The sequence below is a fragment of the Gavia stellata genome, chromosome 32, assembly GCF_030936135.1.
Source record: "Gavia stellata isolate bGavSte3 chromosome 32, bGavSte3.hap2, whole genome shotgun sequence".
Taxonomy (NCBI): domain Eukaryota; kingdom Metazoa; phylum Chordata; class Aves; order Gaviiformes; family Gaviidae; genus Gavia; species Gavia stellata.
In genome coordinates this window covers 1,387,232-1,410,209 of record NC_082625.1, presented here as the reverse complement: position 1 = coordinate 1,410,209, position 22,978 = coordinate 1,387,232, and the positions used below count along the sequence as shown (strand labels likewise).

The following is a 22,978-nucleotide window of genomic DNA, read 5'->3' as shown; positions in this document are numbered from 1 at the left end:
GGGCCGGAGGAGCTGAGCTGGGATTGCTTTAAGGGGAAGCCAAAAGCTTCTTGGCCTCAGCAGCGGGATTTGCCTCTCTGAGCCCTGCAGCGCCTCGCTCGAGCCGTCTGTGGGGCCAGGAGGATGGGACCACCATTATTGCCAGCAGCCGCACATGTGGCGTCCAGCGGCTCCTGCCTGGTGCTGGCAAGGGTCTGCCTGCACAGCTCGTCTCTGCCTGGCCAGGAGATGAGGACGAGGAGGTGACCTGCTCCCACGGGCACGGTCAGAAGGACTGTCAGCTCCCCCGCCGTGGTGGGACTGGCATGGCTGTGGTGGGGAGGACAACGCCAAACCTGAGCTCTCCCGCGGTCCCCAGGTGCCACCGTCCGTGCAGTCACATCCCCAACCACCATCGCTTTAGGTACCGCAGCGCTGGCTTCTCCAGAACCCTCTGCTTCCCTCCCGCTGCTGCATCCTCGAGATGCTCGGAGCCATCGCCACCACGCAGCGACTCCTGCAGTGTCTGATCCACTCGCCCTTCCCAGCTTCTAGCTCCTCCACGACTCTGGGACCCACCACCCACTCCCAGACCACGTGCCCACCGGGATCACACCCATCCCTCATGCACCGGGGGACCAGCAATACGTCGTCCCCTTGCCGCTGTGTCCGTCCTTGCCGATGACTCCTGTATGGATCCGCAGGTCTCGGAGCAACACGGGAGCGACGAAGCAAACCGCGACCCGTCTGATCGCAACGGACAACAGCTCGTTACTTGCTGACACTGTTTTGTACATAACCCACCGGTCCCATCACCTCCTTTCCTCTGCGCTTCGCATCCCGCTGCCAGGAGCCAGGCAGGACCGAGAAGGTACACGAGAAGTGTTGAGCGGGGACCCGGGCACCGTCGCGAGGTCTGGGGGCTCCCGGCTGCACCCGTGGGTGGGAGCCCGAGCGAGCCGGGAGGATGCTGTGCTCGGGGGATTGCCCCAGCCTCCCCACTACCCCAAAGAGCGGAGCCGCTCCCTGCCTTGTTTCACTCTTATTTCCCCCCATCTAAACCAAAGAAACAACCAGTCCCACGGAAACCTCACCCTTGGCCCACGTCCCACCCAGTCCCCCTTGCCCCGAGCGGGGCTGGCACCACACCGAGGCACCCCAGGTTGGCTCGGGGGGCTCCTGGCTGGGCAGGGCTGCTCCGAGCAGAGCTGGCACCCACCTGCAACGCGCCTTCCCCGAGGCTGAGCCCATCTTTCTCCCCAAACTGAGCTACGTAGAAGAGGAAGGGTCCTTCGGAGCCAGCCCCGGCGTGATGGGGACCTTGTGTGATGAGTGTCCCCAGGCAGCCCCCCTCCATCCCAGCGCCGGGGCAGAGCTGCCCCTCTGCCAATGCCTGCCCCTGCCCACTGCTGCCGCAACCTGTCTCATAATGAGAATTTTAATGACCCTGGGTTCAGATCGTTTCCATGAGCCTTCCCTCGCAACACCCCTTCCCACCCCATCCTGGGCAGGGGAGACCCCGCAGCACGGCCGGGGTCTGCAACGAGGGTACCCAGAAATACAACCGTACCCCAAAATGCGGCTCTGCCCCTGCCGCAACCCCCCCCAGCCCGCTCCAGGCGACTGTGGGTGCCCGGCTGTGGGCCACGGCTCTTCAACCTTTGTTTGCCACGGAGTCTGTGTCGCTTGTACCCACGTCGCTTGTGCTAAGGCCAAGGCAAACCGCGCACCGTAACCCCGCCGCTGAGCCACGCGCCGTCTTAGTGCCATTTCATACAGTAAAGCCGTGTTATATTCTCAGCCGCGTCTGACTCAATGACGGGGAGAGATGCGCCGGGGGGGGGGGGGGGGGGGGGCTGTCCTAAGAACATGGCAGAACAGGGAGGTGAAGCCAGAAGTCACACGCAGCTTGAATTTCTTAGCAAAAAAAGAGCTGCAGTGATTTATTTATCACCCATAGGGAAATAGAAAAATTCTCGCCAGCGTTCACGACGTAAAACCTGCACCCAGAGCACAGCCGCCTCCTCGGCCAGGGCGGAGGGGAGGTGCAGGCAGGGGGTGCCCCCCAGCACAGCATCCCCCAGCCCCCCAGGGCGCTCAGCGCCCGCCCTGGATGTCCGCCGGCCAGAGCTGCCGCTCGCCCTCGGCCAGGAAGATGCGCATGGCCCTGTGCAGCATGTGAACGCCCAGGCGCCGGCGCCGCTCCGCCGGCCAGCTCGCTGCCACGCCATAGCAGTTCCCCTTCCTCTGGTTGGTGATGGTCTGCAGCCCTGTGGGGAGGGGGTCAGCACCCACAGATCCAGCCCCCTGCTCCCCACCAGCACCCACAGCCCTGCAGGGAGGGGGTCAGCACCCACAGATCCAGCCCCCTGCTCCCCACCAGCACCCACAGCCCTGCGGGGAGGGGGTCAGCACCCACAGATCCAGCCCCCTGCTCCCCACCAGCACCCACATCCCTGCAGGGAGGGGGTCAGCACCCACAGATCCAGCCCCCTGCTCCCCACCAGCACCCACAGCCCCACAGGGATGGAGGCAGCCCCATGTCCCCCACCAGCACCCACTCCCAGGCAGCTTTTCCCGCAGGAGATGGGGGTCTGGGGATTGTGTCCAGACCCTGTGCTGGCAACCGGGGTCCCCAAAGTCCCCGTGTGCCCCAGGATGGGCTGCGTCCCCTGCCCTGTGTCCCCCTGACTCCTGCATGGGGTGGGAGGGAGGGATGCAGGGAGTCGGAGTGGCGGCAGAACCGGTGCCGGGAGCCACAGCAGGGGACCGGGGCAGCACCATCTCCCCCCCGGGCCCCGCTCACCCAGAGCCTCCACGAGGCAGCCCTCCCGCGTGTAAGCCTCCGCCGGGACGGTGCTCTGGAAGCAGTGCACAGAGATGATGCCCTGCCCGCTCGCCCAGATCTCCAGGATGCGCCGCACCTTGGGGCAGCCCTGCGGGACAGTGGGCACCGTCACCGTGGCCTCGAGCCCCCCGCTGCAGCCCCCCGTGCCCATCGCCATGGCCCCAAGCCCCCCCAGCCCATCCCACCTTCTGCGTCCTGGCACGGTGCTGGCTCAGCGCCTCGGCAAGGTGGCAGTATGGCCGGGCACGTGTCCCCTTGCCCACGTAGAAGATGGCTTTGACGAAGGTCCTGAAGCACTCAGCTGGGCTCAGGCGGTGGGAGCGGAGCGGCAGGTTCTGGGTGGTCCTGGGGGTACAAACCCCCAGCTTTGGGGCTCGATGTCTCCCAGGGGTCCCCGCTTGGACCCCTCTGGCACAGGGGATATGTGGGGCAGTGGCGTGGCCCTACCTGGGGTCGAGGAGGAGGTAGTTGAAGCTGGACTTAACCAGCCCTTCCCGCCAGCGCCGGCTCCGATCGGGGCGGTCGAACTGCCGGACTAGCGCCAGCTCGTCCTGGGCGCAGTCGGGGACGTGGCCAGTCTGCAGCGCGGCTGCCAGCTCGGGGCTGTGCCCTGGGGTGGCCATGCCGGCATTGGGGAACACCATCAGCCCCACGCCGGCATGGCGGGGACCAGCCAGCTAGGCAGGGAGGGGGATCCCTGGGACTAACCTGCCGTTTTCCCCCGGGGTCCCCTCACCAGCTCCTCCAGCCGCCGCAGGTAGAGCCGCCTGGTGAGCTTCGTGACAGGCCCCGGGTCATCCCCCAGCGCCCGCAGCCGCCGGCGCAGACCTTCGTCTGAGAGGGGCCGCAGCAGTGCGGTGCACGCTCGCCCACCCTGGACTGCGGCGTCCTTGGGGCTGGTGGTGGCCTCTGTGCCGGGGCTGTGCCGCTCGGTGGGTGCCTGTCCCCGCTCCTCATCCTCAAGATGCTCCTTGGAGCCGTGGGTGCTGCAGCCAGCAGGCGAGTGCGGCATGGCCGGGCTCCCCAGCTCCACCACGGTGCTGCCCGGTGGCCGTGGGGCCGGGAGGCGGCTGAAGCTCCCGTGGGACCACAGGGGCTGGTGTGTCCCCAAGGGCGAGGGGTCCTGCCGCCCAGAACCACCCTCCAACACCGTGGGTTTGGGGCTGCCGGTGGCACAAGGGGGGTCCCGAGCATCTGATGGGGAGTCCTGGGGGAGGCCGTGGTCCCCAGGGCACAGCAGGACCGTGGGGCTGGAGCCGGGGGGGCCCCGAGCATCTGATGGCGAGTCCTGGGGGAGGTCGTGGTCCCCAGGGCACAGCAGGACCGTGGGGCTGGAGCCGGGGGGGCCCCGAGCATCTGATGGGGAGTCCTGGGGGAGGTCGTTGTCCCCAGGGCACAGCAGGACCGTGGGGCTGGGGGAGCTACTGGCCCCCGGGGGCAAGCTGGGCTGGCTGGGGGCTCCGGGGAGGATCTCAGTGTCATCCAAAGAGCCTGTCCCCTCTCCGTCCCCACTGGACACATCCTCGGCCCCCGGGGTGACGCAGTGCCCCAAGGAGGTGGCAGGGTCCCTGCGGACACCTCGGGGTGCTCTGAGCCTGGGGGGCCTCCGGGGCATCTCCGGCATCTCATCGAAGAGGGAGGAGGAGGAGGAGGTGCCGAGCCGCTCTGCGGAGGCCTGGAGGCGGCTCTTGGTCCTGGGGGTGACGTGGCGGTGTCTGGGGGGCTCCGGCCCCCGGGGGGTGGCATCGCCAGCGGCAAGGCTGGCCAGCCTGCGGGGGGGCTCTGGAGTACAGGGTGGGGAGCCCCGGAGGCTGCACCCCTGGAGCCGTGCAAGCAGCTCCCCCACAGCACCCCCCTCTGAGCCATCCTCACAGCGAGGGGCTGCCCTTGAGCCCCCCCCAAAATCCTCACCCTGCACCCGCTCCGCATTTGGGGGGCTGGTGGGGGGCAGCTCCCGGATGGCAGCTCCGGTCAGGGAGGGGGCTTTGCCTGGCTCCGGCCCCCCGGCTGCCCTGGGCTGGGGGGAGTGTTGGTGCTGACCCCCCGGGCACCCCCCGGCCTCGCTGGGCTCCAGAGTCTCCACGGCACTGACAAAGCGCTCGCTGTCACCGCTGCTGTCCCCAAGGCTGCTGCGGTCCCAGCCCCTGGCCCCCGCCTCGAGCACCATCATCCCCAGCTCGGGGGCAGCCGGGGCCGCGGTGCCGGGGATGTCACCATCCCCAGGGCTCCGGCATGGCACAGAGCAGCCGCTCAGGCCACCGCGGAGCAGGGGAGCCCTGGGGTATGCCCCGTGTGTCCCCAGGACCCTGCTGCAACACCAGGGCTGGGGGGGGCTCAGGGACCCACCGGGACCAAAGTCCTGCCGGGGCGAGGGGCCGGGGCTGTCCCCAGCGCTGGGCTCGGGGAGACCCGAGGGGGGACCCCCCATCCTTGTCCCCACGGTCCGGCTCCAGCATCCCTCCCCGAGCTCATCCCCGGCCGAGAGCAGCGTGCTGGAGGCGAGGGGCTGTGGGGGGAGAACTGGGCCCCTGGGGTCCCTGTGGGGCCAGGGGGCAAGAGAGGGGACGGAGAGAGACGGGGGCTTTGGGGGACAGCCCAGCCAGAGCGGGGGCTCCCCCGAACTGCAGCCACCCCCCAGGTCCGGCTCCTCCAGCAAGGACCTGCGGGTGCTGCTCAGGGGCCCGGCCTCAGCACCGTCCTCGGGGAGCCCAGAGGAGACGCTGCCTTCGGTGCCGTCCTCCGTCAGGAAGGAGAGGGAGCGCCTGGGCCCCCCCGGCTCTGGGGGCAGAGACGGGAGTCAGCCTCCGGCCCGAACTGAGGGGCTGGATCAGTCCCCCCGACACCCGCCCCGGCCGAGGGGGCACCCTGGGGACCTCACCCTCGGCGGGGGGCCAGCCCCGGGCACGTCGCGAGTCTCGCAGGATCCGCAGGCGTGCACGGTTGTCCTGCTCCAGCACCAGGTCAATGCCTCGTTTCCCATCCTGCGGGGAGGGGACGCTGCTGTCACCGCTGCCAGGGCCACCACAGGGTGACACGGCCCCGCCAGGGCCAGGCGGGCACCCGCTGCTCACCCACCCCACCGATGATGAGGGTCCCAGCACCGGCAGCACCTCAAGGTGCCATCCCCATCCCCAAAGCTGTCCCCGCTGACCTGGTCTCGGGGCTCCGCATCCCCCCCTTTCTTCAGCAGGAGCCGGAGGCACCCGCAGCACCCCCAGGACACGGCGACGTGCAGCGGCGTCAGCTCCTCGGCGGACCTGGAGTGGGGAGCAGGGCTCGGCCGGCGGCACAGGGTCACGGCCGGCCCTTGGGGGGTCACACAAGTGCCACCAGCCCCGCAAGTGCCACCAGTGCTCCGGCATCGTGGGAGGGGACACTGCGTGGCCCCGGCTGTTACCTGGTGTTGGGGTCCCCGCCGTGGCGCAGCAGCACCCCCAGGCAGCACCCACCGCCCGCGTCCTCTCTGAGGGTGGCCAGATGGGTGGGGGTGACCCCCTCCGGGAGCAGCAGGGTGGGGGCGTCCCCCCACTTCAGCAGGGCCCGCAGCACCCTGCGGCACAGCCGGGCACGGTCAGGGCGGGGGGGTCAGCCCGCAGCACCCCCCCCGCCCCAAGGTGCTCCCGGTGCTGGGCTGTGCCCCCCCGCCCGGCTCAGAGGCACACACTGGGGGACACCCCTGTGCCACTGCCCCCCCGAGCAGCGCACCCCATGCCCCCCCCGTGCAATGCACCCAACACCCCCCCCGGGGCCTGCAGGACCCCCAGCGCCTGCACCGGCCCCCCCCACCCCCGGTGCAGCGCCGGGGGCTCCCCCTCCCCAGTGCAACCCCCCCCCCCGGGGCAGCGCATATAGGGGGACCCCTAAACACACACACCCGCCCCCCCCCCCGAGTTGCAGCACGTGCAACGCGCCCCCCCGCCCGGTGCAAGGCCGGTATTGCAGAGCCTGCCCCGGTGCAAAGCCCCCCCGCACCCGTGCGAGGCCGCAGCCCGGGGCGATGCCCGCCCCCCCCCCCCGGGGCGCTGTCCCCGTCCCGTGTCCCCCCCCGGGGCGCTGTCCCCGTCCCGTGTCCCCCCCCGGGCAATGTCCCCGTCCCGTGTCCCCCCCCGGGCAATGTCCCCGTCCCGTGTCCCCCCCCGGGCAATGTCCCCTTACGGCTCGCGCCGCCCCGCGCCGCTCATGCCGCCCCGCGCACGCGCACTGCGCCCCGCCCGTTCGAACCCCCCGCGCACGGCCGCTCATTGGCTGGCGAGGCGGCCAATAGGAGCCGTCCGAGGGCAGCCACGCCCACCCCGCCAGAGGTTGTCGGTGCTGGAGGGGCGGGGCCGCAGCGCCCAGTGCCCCGCCCCGAGCCCCACCCAGCGCCCCCCAGTGGCCTGCGCCGGCATTGCCCAGCGCCGCCCAGTAACACCCACCAGGGCTCCCAGTAACCTGCACCAGCACTGCCCAGCACCTCCCAGTAACCTGCATCAGCACCGCCCAGTAACCCGCACCAGGGCTCCCAGTGCCTCCCAGTAACATGCATCAGCACTGCCCAGCGACTCCCAGTAACTGCACCAGCGCCGCCCAGTGCCTCCCAGTTACCTGCATCAGCACCGCCCAGCACCTCCCAGTGCCCTGCACCAGCACTGCCCAGCACCTCCCAGTGCCCTGCACCAGGGCTCCCAGTTCCTCCCAGTGCCCTGCACCAGCACCACCCATCGCTCTGCCCCGCTCTTAGAGGGGAGAGCCCCAGGGCTGCCCCGGACACCCAGCCGCCCCTCGGGACCTCCACGCCAGCACCGCGGGACAGGACCCCCCGGTCCCCATGGCCGGGGTGCGGGAGCACCCACACACCCCACCCCGGGTTTCCAACCCCGGCACAGGAGCTGCAGCATCAGCACGACACCCGCTCAGGAAAACACAGCTCTCTTTCCCCCGACCCCAGTAACACCGTCCGGCCGCCCGCAGCAGCCCTGCGCCGGCCACCCCCCGGAGCCATCGGCACCGAGGAAAGGCTCCCCGCCCCAGCAGCCGTCCCCCCCGGCCCGGCTCAGACGGTGGCTTCGATCTCGGGGGGCTCGTCCTCCTCCAGCAAGCTGTACGCCGCGTGGGTCTGGAAGGGCCGCTGCAGCGGGTGCGCCAGCAGCTTGGCCATGCAGTTGTGCAGCTCCACGGCCGGCCCCGTCAGCGACACCTCGTACTTGTAGTTGGTGCCTTTGGTGTCCAGGCTGCTGAAGAAGGCGTACATCTCCTGGGGGGGACACGACGCGGGGACGGGCAGCGCTGGCACGGGGTGACACGGCCCCCAGCTGCGGTGGGGAGCGGGGGGGACACCCCGTCCCGCGTTTACCTTCCAGCTCGTCTCGTCGTCCTTCTCCTCCACCCCGTTGTGGATGTAAACCACGTCGAAGAAGAAGTAGGGGCACTGCAGCATCTTCTGCAGGACGAGAAGCCGGGAGCGGCGCCGGGATGGACCCGGAGCTGCCGAGCTCACCCGGGGTGGGGGGGACGGGAGGGGACCTACCTTCATGTGCTCCGACATGGAGAACTGGGGCTGGCAGCCCGGGCGGCCGAACACCAGGATGGTCCGGACCACGTATGGCGGCGGGATGGTCTGCACGTTCTCCGTCACCGGCAGCTCGATCTTCTGCTGGCTGCGCCGGGGGGACGGAGGCGGCTCAGGGACCCCCCATGCCTGCGGCGCAGGGACCCTTCCCGCCTCGTTAAAACTTAATGACTATCTTCTGACAGGGCTGGGTCCGGGAAAGCAGCACCCACCCCAGGAGCTGTTGGGGTTAAAGGCTCGCGGCCGTTTTTACAGCAAAGCAGAAAATCCGTAGCCAGGGTGGGAGCCCCGACCCCCCCGCAGCAGCCCCCGCCGCCCCCCCAGCCATACTCACATCAGGTTGAAGAGTCCTTCCAGATCTGCAGCCCCAGATAAGGACTGATCCCGGCACACGGACCCCCGCCCGCCCCGGGGATGTCCCGCACCCAGACCCGTCGGCCGGACACCGGGATGGAGAAGGATGGGGGTAAAACACCAATAAATGGGTGTTTGGTGGGTCTGGAGGGTCCGGCGTTGAACCCTGCCATGGGGGATTCAGGGGTCTGGTTCGACCCTCCAGCCGCAAACGCCGATGCCGCTCTGTGCCGCAGCCGGCTCGGCTGTGCCGGGGATGCCAGCGAGGCTGCGGATCTGCTGCCATCTGCAGGCAACGGGCCCAGAGGGTCCCCGCTTAGGCTTGAGGGACCCCGTTTGCACCCAAGGGACCCCGTTTGCACCCAAGGGACCCCACGGGGTCCCGTCCCCCTGTCCCAGCCCCACAGGCGGTGGGATACTGAATGACTTGCAGACGACGGTCTCCAGGTCGTAGAGGCAGCTGCAGACCTCGCGGGGGTCCGAGGTGAACCCTGAGAGCTGAGAGGAGCCGGGGTGAGGGGGGCACGGAGCCGTCCCCGTCCCCGTCCCTGTCCCTGTCCCCGTGGCCCCGCTCACCCACGTGGCGTCGTTGTTCACCACCACCAGCGCGAACTCGTGGCCCTTGTCGATCTTGTGCTTTGTCCTCACGAACATCTCGATCATCTTCTGGGAGATGTTCAGCGCGTTGGTCTTGGACCTGCCGCGGGGGCCGGGGCTCAGCGGGGACCCGCGTCCCCCCGCGTCCCCCCAGGCCCCAAGTGCACTGGTCCCCGTGCCGGCTGGTGACGGCAGAGCCGGGGTCCCCGGGGGTCCCGGAGCCAGCCCAGCCAGGAGCAGCCCCCAGCACTCACCCGTTGAAGGACTCCAGTTTGGGCAGAGCCATCTCCTCCGCCAGGTCCAGGCAGATGATCTGCAGGAGAGAGCCACGGCTGAGCCCCCGGCAGCCCCTCACCCTGGCGTCGGGGCTGCGCCACCCTCCCTGCAGACACTCACCACCTTCTCGGGGCAGTTCACCCGCGGCGTCTTGACCTGGACCTCGGTGGGGGGCGCGGGGCCGGGCCAGGCGGTGCCGTCGGGCGCAGCCGTGCCCTGCGGGCTGTCGTCGGCGCTGGCCGCCTCGCCCTCGCCCTCGCTGCGGTTGCCCACGCTGGCCTGGGCGCTCAGCGCCCGGTCCTCGGCCCCCTCGGGGTTGGAGCGGGTCCTGGGCCGCGGCTCCGTCGCCTTCTCCTCCTCCTCCTCGGCGGCGCTGCCCGGCTCCGACGTGTCCATCACGCAGCCACGCTCCATGGCGGCTCCGGCAGTGCTGGGGACCGGTGCTGGGTGGCTGCGGGGTGTCAGTGCTGCTGCAGCCCTGCGCCCCCCAGACCCCCCTGCTCCGCGCACCCCTCGCTCACGCACCCCCTGCCCCATGCACCCCCCCCTCGCTCTGTGCTCACATCCCCCCTGCCCTGCGCACCCCCTGCTCACACACCCCCTGGACCCCCCCGCTCTGTGCACCCCCTGGACCCCCCCCCGGCTCTGTGCACCCCCTGCTCATGTACCCCTGGTCCCCCCCCACTCTGTGCACCCCCTACTCACGCACCCCCTGGACCCCCCCACTCTGTGCACCCCCTGCTTACACACCCCCTGGACCCCCCCCCCCCGCCCCCGCTCTGTGCACCCCCTGCTCACATACCCTCTGGACCCCCCCGCCCCGTGCACCCCCTGCTCATGTACCCCGGGTCCCCCCCCCACTCTGTGCACCCCCTGCTTACACACCCCCTGGACCCCCCCATTCTGTGCACCCCCTGGACCCCCCCGCCCCGTGCACCCCCCGCTCACGCACCCCCCGGGCCCCCCCGCCCCGTGCACCCGCTGCTCGTGCACCCCCTGGACCCCCCCCGTTCTGTGCACCCCCTGGACCCCCCCCCCACTCTGTGCACCCCCTGCTCACGCACCCCCTAGACACCCCCCCCCCCACTCTGTGCACCCCCCGGACCCCCCCGCCCCGTGCACCCCCCGCTCACGCACCCCCCGGCGCGCGCTCACCCTCTCCCGGCCGCACGAGCCCCGCCCACTACCGCCCGGAAGCGGCGTCGCGCGAGGGCTGCTGGGATTTGTAGTTTCCCGGGGTCCCGCCGGGCACGTGGAGGAGCGGGGCACCCCGGCACCCTGAATGCCCCTGCACGGCACCCCAAACACCCATGCACCGTCCCCTGCACCCTCAGCACCCATATACACACCCCTGCACCCGTGCACACGCCCCTGCACCCATGGACCCACGCCAGCACCCCAAATATCCATGCACACCCCCCTGCACCCATGCACCCACGCCAGCACCCCAAAGATCCATGCACACGCACCCCCGCACCCATGCACACCCCCCTGCACCCATGCACCCACGCCAGCACCCCAAAGATCCATGCACATGCACCCCCGCACCCATGCACACCCCCCTGCACCCATGCACCCACGCCAGCACCCCAAATATCCATGCACACCCCCCTGCACCCATGCACCCACGCCAGCACCCCAAAGATCCATGCACACGCACCCCCGCACCCATGCACACCCCCCTGCACCCATGCACCCACGCCAGCACCCCAAAGATCCACGCACACGCACCCCCGCACCCATGCACAGCCTCCTGCACCCATGCACCCACGCACCCATGCCTGCACCCCAAATATCCATGCACAGCCCCCTGCACCCATGCACCCACGCCAGCACCCCAAAGATCCATGCACACGCACCCCCGCACCCATGCACACCCCCCTGCACCCATGCACCCACGCCAGCACCCCAAAGATCCATGCACACCCCCCTGCACCCATGCACACCCCCCTGCACCCATGCACCCACACCTGCACCCCAAATATCCATGCACACCCCCCTGCACCCATGCACCGCCCCCCTGCACCCTAAAAACCCATGCTCTGTCCCGGCACTCTGAACACCCACACAGCACCCTCCAGCACCCACGCACTGCCCCCCCCCCCAAATACCCCTGCAGCACCCCTTTGCACCCCTCCAGCACCCAAACACCCACGTACTGCCCACAGCACCCCTGGGCTGCTCCCTCCCAGCCTGCACACCCCTGCACCCCGTGCAACGCCTCCTAGCACCCCAAATGCTCATGCACCCCCCCTGTGTCCAGGACCCCCCCTCCAAACTCCGGGGGACGCTCGAGGATGCAAAGCTGGGTGCATCCTCCCAGCTGGGTGCGAGGGAGCCCGGGCACGTGGGGAGGGTCCAGTGTGGGGCCGAGGTGCCGTGGGGCAGAGGAGGGAGGGACGGTGTTGGGGGGCAGAGCCCCCCAGGATGGCCGCGCCGCCCGCCCGGGCACGGGGCAGCGCAACGGTTAAGCGCAGGAGGCTGCGCCGGGGCTGCCGAGGAAGAGGAAATCTCGGCAGGAACAAGGACAGGGAAAGGCCCAGGGCTGGGGCTGGTGGCGGAGACGGGACGTGCCGGGACGTGCCGGAACGTGCCGGGAATCCCGGCTGTGGAACCGGGACGAGCCCACGGACGGGTGCTGGTTGGCGCGGGGCGTCGTGGGCAGGAGGCGGCCGGGATGGAGGAGGCAAGTGGGGTGTCCCATGGGATGGGCGCTGCCGCGGGCTGGTCCCACACGGCCGAGGGCCTCCTCGTGCCCCCCACGGGCATCCCCCGGCCACGGGCATCCCTGGTCCCGGTGCCAGGCTCCGGTACACAATGGTGCGGCAGTGCCGGGTCCTGCCCAGCCCTGGCTCCGGAGACCGGGGCAAGGCGCTGTGGCCGGTCGGCTGGTGGCCAAAACTCAGCCGTCCCCAGCCCGGCAAATCCCGGTGTGTGTCAGCCCCTCCGTCCCCTGGTGCCGGCCATGGCTGGCCCGGGCAGACCCCCCTGCTCCCCGCAGCCCCCGCAGTCCCCGCTGGGCGAGGAGGAGGATGAGGCCGAGGATGAGGATGATGATGACGACATGGCAGAGGACACCGAGGGCATCCTGCGCTACGAGGAACGCATCGCTGGGCTGCTGGCAACAGTGGCCTGGCTGCACCGGAGAGCCGAGCAGCTGCAGTGCCGCACGGGCAGGTACCGGCACATGGCGGCCGTGGGGCGCCGGGAGCTGCCACTGCCCGGCCCCCTCCACCTCTGGCCTTCGCTGCCCCACAGGGAGGATGAGGAGGGCTGGGAGGGCACCGCCAGCCTCCCCACTGCCAGCCCGCAGCCCCAGCGCCTCGACGGCACACTCGACACTGCCACCGGTCTGAAAGGTGGGTGCACCGTGCTGTGCTGTGCCGTGCCATGCCGGCAGCTCGTTGCCGGCTGCGGGGACCTGACCCCAGCCGCGCTCCCTCTCCCCAGCCCATGGCCCCGACCTCTTTGCGGACCTGCAGCACGCCGTGAGCTCGCTGGAGCGCACTGTCTTCTCCCGGCACCGGCAGGCACCAGCGCAACCTGTGCCCAGCGAGGAATGGGCACGGGCGGCCAAGGTGAGCCACACCGCCATGGTCAGCCCAGACGCCAAGGGGATGGGCACTGGCTGACCGGTCCCGTATCCGCAGAGCCTGGAGGAGCTGGACCGGACACCGGGCTGGACCAGGGGGGCGATGTGCTGGGGCCTGGAGGAGGGAGGGCTGCCGGCGGAGGAGGCGGCGGTGGCGGCGGCGGCGGAGAGGAACGCGGCACTGCGGGCGGCCCTGGGGCGCCGGGACGAGGAGCTGAGCCAGGCCACCACCTCGCTGCGGGTGCTGCGGGGGGAGCGCGACCGGCTGCAGCGGAAGGTGGGTGCCAGGGCATGGCAAGGGCAGGGCACTGCCCTGGTTCAGCCCTTGGGGTGCCACCGGAGTGGCCCCCGGGGCTCAGCCCAGTGCTCGGTGCAGGTCTGGGAGCTCCGGGACGCTCTGTCCAGGCTGGAGGAGCCGGGGGGCTCCGGCAGCGACACCCCCGGCCTCGGCAGCCCCTCGGGGCAGGGGGAGCCCCAGCTGCCCCAGGTGAGTGTGGGGCCGGGGTGGGATGCGGCCACGGCACGGCTCGGTGGGTGACATCCTGCCCCGGCACCGGGCTCTGCCTGCCCCGGTGCTGGGCTCTGCCTGTCCCCTCTGCAGGACTCGCCCCAGTGCGGCGATGGTGCTCAGCCACACGGCGCGCAGCCCCACAGCCCCCTCTCCCCACAACCCTCGGAGGGTGCCAGCCGGGAGCAGGAGCAGCGGGTGCAGCATCTGCAGGGGTGAGTCCCCCCCAGCCCCAGCGGCTGCCGAGCCCTCGCCGGTGGGGAAACTGAGGCACGGCACTGGGGCCTGTCTGTGCGGTTAACCGCGGGTGCCGGCGTCGCCCAGGTACCTGGAGAGGCTGCAGGAAGTGAACCGGCAGCTGGCGGCCGCGCTGCAGGGGTGCAAGAGCGATGCGGAGCGGCTCAGCATGGTGCTGGGCCAGCACGAGTCCCGCAGCACGGCCCTGCGCCTGGCCCTGCGCTGCAGGTGGGGACGGGACCGGGGGGGGCATGGCGGGGGGGGGCAGCCGGCGGTGCCACGCTGACCCCCTCTCCCTGCAGCGAGCGCTGTGGGGGGGCCTACGCCGCCCTCCTCGACCTGGTGCGGGTGAAGCTGGGCAGGGAGGAGGATGGTGCCCGTGGGGGTGAGTGCCAGCCCGGGGGGCTGCGGGGTGCGGGGGGGGCTGGGGGGATGCTGGGGAGTTGTCAGGGAGGGTGCTGGGGGGATGCACGAGGGGTGCTGGGGGATATCGGGGGATGCAGAGGGGATGTAGGAGGGATGCAGCGGGATGCACGAGGGATACTGGGGGGGTATCAGGAGGATGGTGGGGGGATGCAGGGAGGATGCTGGGGAACCCCAGTCCCCACCACAGCCCCTGTGGGCACTGACTGGAGAGGGGCACCTGCCTGAACACTGCCTGCCCGGTGCCAAGGAGCCGCAGGGGAGCAGAGCCCGGGGCACGGATGGGGGTCCAGCCCCACGCCGACGGAGGGGCTGCAGCTCCCAGGCCGAGCAGAGCCGGACGGCCAAGAGGAGAGCGGCGACAGCGGCTCCCCCAGGCTGCAGAGGTACCGGGGAAGGAGAGGTGGGGGCACGATGCTGGGCCAGGGCTGAGCCGTCCCCGGGGTGGCACCGTGCCCCCGTGCCCACCCCAGCCGTGTCCCCGTCCCCGCAGCACCCCGGTGCCCCACGGGATGGAGGAGGGGGCCCTGCGCGAGCACATTCGCCGGCTGCGCGCGGAGCAGGCGGCCGTGGAGGCGTCCCTGCACGACGCCCCGGTGCCCGCCCGTGTTGGCACCCGCCGCAGTGAGGACGCCCGAGCCCGGGCTGAGCAGGCGCTGCGGGATGCCAGGGCTCTCCTGCCTGGATGGAGGCGGCCGGAGAAAGCGGAGCTGCTGCAGGACTTGGCGACGCTCAAGGTGAGATGTGGGGGGGATGCAGGGGGCCGGACCCCTGGGTCCCTCCGCGGCGCTCCGTGGGGTCCAGGCTTCGAGCAGAGCAGCTGGGAGAAGGGCAGGGGTGATACACGGCAGGAGGGAGCCGGGGTGGAGGGGGGGGTGGGCTGTGCCTCAGTTTCCCCCACCCAGCGGTGATGCCACTGCCCTGCCAGGAGTCCATGGCCGACCTGAAGACGCGGCTGCAGCTGGCGGAGAGGGAGAAGCGGGGCCTGGAGGTGCTGGCAGCCGGGCAGGGGCCACGGGAGGCTGCGCTGCGCCTGGTGCTCCAGCACCTGGAGCGGGAGCGGGACAGGGGACCCGGCCGCCCCCCCAGCACCCCCAGCAGCTCCAGCAGCAGCGAGGAGGTAAGGATCACTCCGACCTCCCCACGGGGACCCTCCCCAGGGCCGGGGGTCTCCCCAGGGATGGGACCCACACCCAGCCTCTGCAGGATGCCCAAACCTGCCGGGTGGGAGCGGCGGCTCCCCGGCACCCTCCGGACCTGGAGAGGATGAGGGAAGAGCTGCTCCGCACCCTGGCTCGGTAAGAGACCTCACCAGCGTGCCACGGCCCCACCACGGGGAGCCATGCCGGCACTGGGCAGCGTGCCGGCTGGCTGCCATGCGGGTGTCCCCAGGGTGGACGAGCTGCGCGCCCGGGCGCAGGCCCTGGTGCTGTCCCTGGAGCAGAGCAGTGCCGCCAGCCGCGCGCAGCAGGCACAGTGCGTCACCGTCACCGCAGACTTCTTCCACGCTCACAGGTGGGCAGGAGGCGTCTGTTTCCCCGCTGGGTGGGTGGTGGGTGCAACGTCCCCTCACACACCCCGAAAACGCGGCGCCTTCCTGCATGTCCCGGATGCATACCCCCCCGCATGCCCCAGATACACGGTCCCTTCCTGCACACCCCAAAACCACGGTCCCTTCTTGCACACCCCCGATGTGTGGTCCCTACCTCCATGCCCCAAAACCACAGTCCCTTCTTCCTGCACATCCCAAAAGCGCAGTCCCTTCCTGCACACCCCAAAAACGTGGTCCCTTCCTGCACCCCCCAAAAAGGCAGTCCCTTCTTGCATGCCCCTGATGCGCAGTCCCTTCTTGCACACCCCAAAAACACGGTCCCTTCTTGCATGCCCCCAAAATGCGGTCCCGCCTTGCACACCCCTGCTGCGCAGTCCCCTCCTGCACACCCCAAGAGAGTGCTCCCTTCCTGCAAACCCCAAACCCATGGTCCCTCCTGCCCACGCCGTCCCCTCGGTCCCCTCGGCCCGCTCGGCACCGCGCGCCCGGGTCGGGATGCTGAGCGTGGCGCCCGCAGCGCGTTGGCCCTGGCGTACCGCGGTGCCCGGCGGAAGCAGGCAGCCCAGCTGCGGCGGCTGGAGGTGCAGGCAGGTGCCCTGCGAAGGCAGCACGCCCGGCGGGCGCAGGCGCTGGCCCACAGGCTGCAGACCCTGGAGCAGGGGACGGCCGGCAGCGAGACTTGCATCTAGGGACCCCCCCGTCATCCCCAAGACCCCCCGTGCCGGGGGATGCCTGCTGTATCCCCGGGGAGAATAAACCACTGATGCTCGTGGCTCAGTCAGCCCCAGCCTGGTTCGGGTTTGGGGGGCTTTGGGCTTGGGGGGGCCTCAGGCAGCCGGACCTCCGGCTTGGCTCATCCCAGCGGGGCCGGGAACAAAGGCCGTCCCTCCCCGCCGCCCCCGCTATCTCCCGGCGCAGATGAAGCCATTTCGTTATCCCTGACGTGGGATCAAAGGTGACGGCGGTGGCCGTGGCGGCCGGGGCCCCATGCATATTCAGGAGGGAAGAGGAGCAGTGACCCCGCGCCGGGGGCATCCTCGCTGCGCGGGGGGGTGCCGGCAGCGGGGCTGTGCCGGGGGGGCTGCCGGGGGGAGCAGGGGGCTAAATCCGGCAGCCTGAACCCCAGCACAATGGGGCATTTGGATAGTGGGAGCTGAGCTGAGCGTGGCTCTCTGCTGGGAGGATGCGCAGGGCTGTGGGGCAGCCCAGGGCTCAGACACGCTGCAAGGTGGAAGGGAAACTGAGGCACGGAGCTATATATAGGCTAAAATGAGGCCTGCATCTCCCCAGAGAGATCCTGCAGCAGAGTTCAAGTCTCAGTGCATCAATATCCAGAGCTGTGGTGATGGAGAGGGCAGAGAGAGGGATACAGGGCAAGGCTGTGGGGATGCAGGGATGCAGGGATGGCAGAGAGAGGGATACAGGGCAAGGCTGTGGGGATGCAGGGATGCAGGGATGGCAGAGAGAGGGATACAGGGCAAGGCTGTGGGGATGCAGGGATGCGGGGATGCAGGGATGGCAGAGAGAGGGATACAGGGCAAGGCTGTGGGGATGCGGGGATGCAGGGATGGCAGAGAGAGGGATACAGGGCAAGGCTGTGGGGATGCAGGGATGCAGGGATGGCAGAGAGAGGGATACAGGGCAAGGCTGTGGGGATGCGGGGATGCAGGGATGGCAGAGAGGCATACAGGGCAAGGCTGTGGGGATGCGGGGATGCAGGGATGTGGGGATGCGGGGATGGCAGAGAGAGGGATACAGGGCAAGGCTGTGGGGATGCGGGGATGCAGGGATGCGGGGATGCAGGGATGGCAGAGAGAGGGATACAGGGCAAGGCTGTGGGGATGCGGGGATGCAGGGATGGCAGAGAGGGATACAGGGCAAGGCTGTGGGGATGCGGGGATGCAGGGATGGCAGAGAGGGATACAGGGCAAGGCTGTGGGGATGCGGGGATGCAGGGATGTGGGGATGCGGGGATGCAGCTCACTCCCTCGAGCTGCTCGTGCCCTCCGTCCCCACCACCTCCCTGCCAGCGGGAGCCCTCCGAAACGGGGGCAGCCCCGTGTCCCCGGAGGTGGCGGGACTGGATCAAAGGAGAACTTCTCCAGGCCCCGGAGAGCCGCCCTGGCACGAAACGGGAGCAGCGGTGCCATGGAGCCCGGCCCCGATCCGTGCGGCAGGCGCTGCCACGTGCCGGGCACAGAGGGGCAGGTCCCCGCACCCAGATACCAGAGTGGGGGGGCTGCCTGCTCCCAGCCCCTGGCCCTGCCTGCATCCCCTGTGCCAGGCTCCGGCGGAGACCGCGGCTCGGCTCGGTCCAGCCTGGCGCGTTGGGGGGGTCCCAGGGCCACCGGGGGCCGGTGGGGGTGGCGTGGAGGGGCTGACCCACAGGTTGAAGGTCAGGGCTCTGCGCTCAGACCCCTTTTCAGATTCAAATGGGCTCCTGGGGGCTTTGTGCGGGGTCAGGCTCCACCGAGAGCCGCATGAAAGGGCCGGGGCGGCCAGGGCGGCTTCAACCCTGGGTGCCGGGAGGGGGGCGAGGGCAGGTGGGACCCGCCGCCACCCCCACCCCGGCTGGAGGGGTCCCCCCTGCCACGTCCCACTGACCCCAGGGCCAGACCGGGTCCCCCCAGGGCGGGTGATGGGGTGCCCGAGTCTGCGGTGTCCCCACCGTACCCGGCGGCTGCGGGGGCTCGGGGCAGGCTGAGGTGGCCTCGGCTCCCCATTCCCGCCGCCGGGCCCAGCCACGCTGCCCGCCTTGGCACACCCCGAGCCTCTGCCAAGGACAGAGCATGAGCTCTGGGAGTGGAGCCGGCGGCTGCCGGCACTGTGCTGCCTGCCAGGCTGCTGGCACGGCACAGCACGGCGCAACTCAGCACGGCATGGCGCGGTACAGCACAATGCGGCATGGTGCAGCATGGCACGGCGTGGCGTGGTGCAGCTCAGCATGACACGGCACGGCATGGTATGGTGCAGCATGGCACGATGCAGCATGGTGCAGCATGGCATGGTGCAGCATGGCATGGCATGGCATGGTGCAGCACGGCACGATGCGGCATAGCGCAGCGTGGCATGGTACAGTATGGCACGGCATGGCATGGCGCAGCACGGCACGGTGCAGCACAGTGGCTGAGGATGGCAGGACCCCCCTGCTTTGCCCGCTGCTCACCCCCAAGTGCACCCAGAAACCTGCAGCTCCCCAGGGAGGGCTCCATGTACCAGTCCATGATTTACAAGACGCCGCCATTCTGTCCCACTCCCTGCCTCAGTTTCCCCTCCGTGGAGCAGCGTGGGCTGCAGCAAACCCCCCCAGCACCCTTGGGTAGCAGGGCCCAGTGTGGGACTGCACCCCGTTCCCTGGGAGAGTGGGTCCGGGGGGCTGCAAAACACCATCCGGGTGGGGGCCAGCCTGTGCCGGGGGGGGCACGGGGGCGAAGGCAGCGGGGAGAAGCCGGGAGTGATGGGAGCAGGGAGGGTGGTGGGGCGGGAGGGCGGGTGATTCATGCCCCCCCCCCCGGGGAGGGAGCATCCGGCCTGGGTAGGGGCTGTGGTGCGGGAACTGATATCCCGGGAATGCAGGGCAGGGAGAGGCGGGGGGGGGGCAAGGGGGGGGGGCTGGGGGTGACGGGGGTCGGGTGTCCCTCAGCCTCTCTGCAGGGCTGGGGGCAAAACCGCGGCATCGGGGGGCAAAACCACCACCCCGTGGGGTGGCCGTGGGGGGCACGTGAGGGAGCGAGAGCCCGCGTGCGTGCGGTGACCCCCGCTGCCGTTCGCACGCACGTGTGCACCCCCCTGCGTGGGGCTGCGTGTCCCGTGCACACGCATGTGCGCTCGGTGGAGGTGTGTTTGCTGCACGGGCACGTGGCGGGTGCTCCCTGTGCCGTATTGGCGTGTGGGTGCCCCGGGGCAGCTGTGGGGCGCAGGGCCGTGCTGTGGGGCAGCCGTGGGGTGCAGGGGTGCGGGGCAGCCCTGCCCGGGGAGCCAAGGAGCCGCGGCACGGCTGGCCTCAGCCTCCCTTTGTCCTTCGCCTGCCACGGCGCGGCCGCGGTTCGGCCCTGCAAGGTCACGCGCTCCCGCGGCTGCTGCGGGAGGGTCAGGACCCACCCCGCCATGAGGGCCCCTTCGCCTTCCCGCCGGCTACGGAGCGGGTCACACCTGCCCTCGCCACCCACGGCACGCACGCACATGCCCGTACACCCGCCGGCAGGATCCGGCCCCAGGAACGCAGCACCCTCGGCCCCACGGCAAACAGGGGCTGGGGGCTCTGCAAGCTGCTCCGGGGCAGAGCGGGGCCGGATCCTGCCCGACGGCCGAAAATCAGGAGACTGACCCAAACCATGCAGGGCTGTGCCCAACCCCTCCACAGTCCCGCACTGGGGTGCAGGTCCCCATGGGGGTGTGCTGGGGCTGGGGGGGGACGGACAGACAGACAGACAGAGAGACGGGTGGGGTGGTATCTATCTAAGCCCCCGGGAAGAACCGCTGCCGGCAGCTCCCACCTGGGTTTGGGAATGGGCATGGCTGCCCCGCAACCCAGAGTGCTGCTAACCAGGATGCCGGTAACCGGGTCGGGGCTGGTGGCACCGGCACCCGGCTCTCTGGTGGCACAGCCACAAACCCGCACATTTTGGCAAGGGTTGCTCAATCGTCCTCCAGCGCAAAGGCTGGAGCCGGGTCCGACACCGAGCCTGGAAACCTCCCCGAGCCCCGTGGGCGCCTCTGCTGTGCCGGACCCTTCCCGGGGGCGTCGGGGCGGCACGAAACGCGCCGGCAGCTCCGGCTCCTGGGGGCCCTTTTGTGCGGCGGAGTCAGCAGAGCAGCACAAGGAAGGAGGAATTCCTCCGGAGATCAAACGCCTTCGCCAACTGGACACCGACGTCAAAACAAACCCGGCTCCCACCGCGGGGCCGGGAGCCGCGCGGGGGAGAAGATCCAATTTCCTCCTTTGTTCCTGGATTATTATTTTTTGCAGGGGGCGAGGAGGCGGGGGAGCGGCAGGGAAAGGGCCATAAATCACGGCCTGACAGAAGAGAAAGGAGAAACGGGGCTGGCTGCAGGTGGGGGTGACCCCCCCCTGCCTGGGCTGGGACCCCCCCGAGCCCAGCCCCTTCCCCGGCGGCTCTGCCGGGTGTTGCTCCCCGACCGCGGCAGCCCTGCGGCATCGGCCCCGTGCACAGCCCTCGCCGGGCACCTCGGCGCGGCCGTGTTAGCAGGTACCTGGTGAGCAGAGATCCCTCCAGACAGGAGGAAATGGAGGTTTTATTTATGGCCGGAGCTGTAATCCATCCACCTCTGTTGCACCCCGGCTCCGGGCTCGGGGCTTTGCTGGGGTTTTTTATATCCAGCCCGCTTTGCTTCGCCTTTCCCTTAGCCCTGATGGAGACGCCGGCCCCGGCGCGTGGGTTGGGAATGCCAAGGACAGCGGCACGAGGCGCCGCGGAGGTCCTGGCAGCGCTCAGTCCAAGCCCGTCCCTGCGGCGTGGGCATCGCCGACTGCTCCACTCGGCATCAGCATCCTCACCCGGCCCGAGGCATCAACTGGGACCGTGGCGTGGGGTCCCCCCGTGGAGACAGGCCTGCCCCGAGGGCACGCCAAGGAGGGACAGGGGTGCATGGGGGGCAGCCAGCCCACCCGCGCCCCGGCTCCGCGCCCTGCCCGCCGGACTTTGCCCCCGAAGTCAAGGTGAAAGGCGCGCTGCCGGGAGACACCGGGGCCACCGCGGCATGGCCAGGAGCAGAGTTTGGCCCCCGGGTGAAAGGCGAAGGCAGGGCGCTATCGCGGGGCTGCTCCTGGGTCAAGCACCTTTCCGCACAGTTTATTTCTTCGTTAACGATTAACAGGGCGGCAGCAGGCGGGCGCTGCGCACCCACAGCCGGCACCCCAGCCCGCCCCTTCTCGCAGGGCCGGCCGACGAGCTCTTACGGGTCCGACTTGATGAGCCACATTACAAACGGATTTTACGGGGCTGCAGGCAGCCAGTCCCCGGCCGCATCCAGCCCTCCGCCCCGTCCCAGGGGCTGCGCGGAGCGGTGGCACCCCAGGGACCCCGGGTGCCACAGGAGCACCCCGCGGCACGGCGCCGGCCCTCGTGCCCCGCACGAGACGGTTTGCCGCGGCCTCGTGCTGTTTGCGGTAATTAAAGATCCCGCTGGGACTCTCGGCAAGAGGGGATTGCCGGTGGCGGCAGCTTGGCCACGGGCCAGGCGTGAGGAATCGCTTCCCATCCTCCCGCCGCGGCCCCGCATGGTGTCACGCCGCACCACGACGCGACGGCTGAGCTTTGCCCGTGCGTGGCAGGGCCGCAGCGGGGCTCCGTCCCCGTCCCCGTCCCCGAGGGGACCCGCTGCTTGGCGGTGCGGCTGCCCGTCGCCGTACCCCGCAGCTCAGAGGTCACTTGCCGGGGCGGGGGACAAGGACCGCAGCCGTAACCGCGGCCCATGGCGCAGCACGGCCCTGCTCACCGGGCGCCCGGTGCAGCCCCGGGCAGCACGAGGTGCCGAGCGCTCCCGGGACCAGCGAAGGCCTCCGGTCCCCAAAGGGCACCGACCGGGCGAGGCCGGGGGGGGGGTCACCTCCGCCGGCCAAACCGCCCGCCCCATCGCGGCGGCGGGGCCACGGCATCGCCCTGCCCGTGCCCCGCACCGGGGCCGTGCCCGCCTCCGCCACAACCGGTCCCACCGGCCCACGGAGCCGTGCCCGGCCCCGGCCACCGGCCCGCCCTGCCCGCTCCGCTGCGGGGCTGCCCGCCCCGGGGCCGGCTCGGCGGGGGGGGCGGCCCGGTGCGGCGGCGGCGGCGGGGCCGGGGCAGGACCCGGCGGGCGGCGAGCGGAAGGGGAGGAGGACGGGGAGGAGCATCCAGGGCGGCCACCGCGGCAGCGGCTGAACTTTGCTCTTTCGCGGGAGGCGGGGAGGGCCCCGGGGCTCGGCGGAGCGGGTCCCGCCGGACCCGGACCGGGACCGGGCTGCATGCAGCGGCGGCGGCGGCGGGGCCCGTAGGGGCGAGGGCGGGCCGGGGCAGCGCCGCCTCCTCCTCCCTCCTCCTTCTCCTCCTCCTCCTCCTCCTCCT

The 22,978-nt window shown here is 70.6% G+C and overlaps 3 protein-coding genes across 4 annotated transcripts; 1 reads left to right on the top strand and 2 right to left on the bottom strand.

The window, feature by feature from the left end:
• Positions 1-2,076: 2,076 nt before the first annotated feature.
• ANKLE1 (ankyrin repeat and LEM domain containing 1) lies at positions 2,077-7,008 on the bottom strand. Its single transcript, XM_059831623.1, has 10 exons — positions 6,983-7,008; positions 6,225-6,377; positions 5,979-6,084; positions 5,706-5,808; positions 5,450-5,605; positions 3,536-4,609; positions 3,275-3,437; positions 3,013-3,172; positions 2,786-2,915; positions 2,077-2,249 (listed from the first exon to the last, which is right to left on the bottom strand). Exons 1-10 carry the CDS (start codon positions 7,006-7,008, stop codon positions 2,077-2,079), a joined length of 2,244 nt encoding a protein of 747 aa, XP_059687606.1.
• An 851-nt stretch (positions 7,009-7,859) lies between these two features.
• Positions 7,860-10,031, bottom strand: BABAM1 (BRISC and BRCA1 A complex member 1). Of its 2 annotated transcripts, XM_059831989.1 has the most exons (8): positions 9,723-10,031; positions 9,581-9,639; positions 9,306-9,426; positions 9,149-9,227; positions 8,710-8,734; positions 8,334-8,463; positions 8,160-8,246; positions 7,860-8,060 (listed from the first exon to the last, which is right to left on the bottom strand). In XM_059831989.1, exons 1-8 carry the CDS (start codon positions 10,014-10,016, stop codon positions 7,860-7,862), a joined length of 996 nt encoding a protein of 331 aa, XP_059687972.1. In that variant the 5' UTR covers positions 10,017-10,031. The 2 variants fall into 2 exon arrangements, with proteins under 2 accessions (XP_059687972.1, XP_059687973.1); XM_059831990.1 differs by lacking the exons at positions 8,710-8,734; positions 9,149-9,227; positions 9,306-9,426.
• A 2,536-nt stretch (positions 10,032-12,567) lies between these two features.
• Positions 12,568-16,836, top strand: USHBP1 (USH1 protein network component harmonin binding protein 1). The gene is made up of 14 exons (XM_059831622.1): positions 12,568-12,961; positions 13,053-13,180; positions 13,364-13,471; positions 13,571-13,687; positions 13,808-13,917; positions 14,027-14,167; positions 14,242-14,324; positions 14,613-14,748; positions 14,856-15,099; positions 15,291-15,482; positions 15,569-15,660; positions 15,755-15,877; positions 16,418-16,495; positions 16,833-16,836. Exons 1-14 carry the CDS (start codon positions 12,568-12,570, stop codon positions 16,834-16,836), a joined length of 1,950 nt encoding a protein of 649 aa, XP_059687605.1.
• The last annotated feature ends 6,142 nt before the right edge of the window (positions 16,837-22,978 follow it).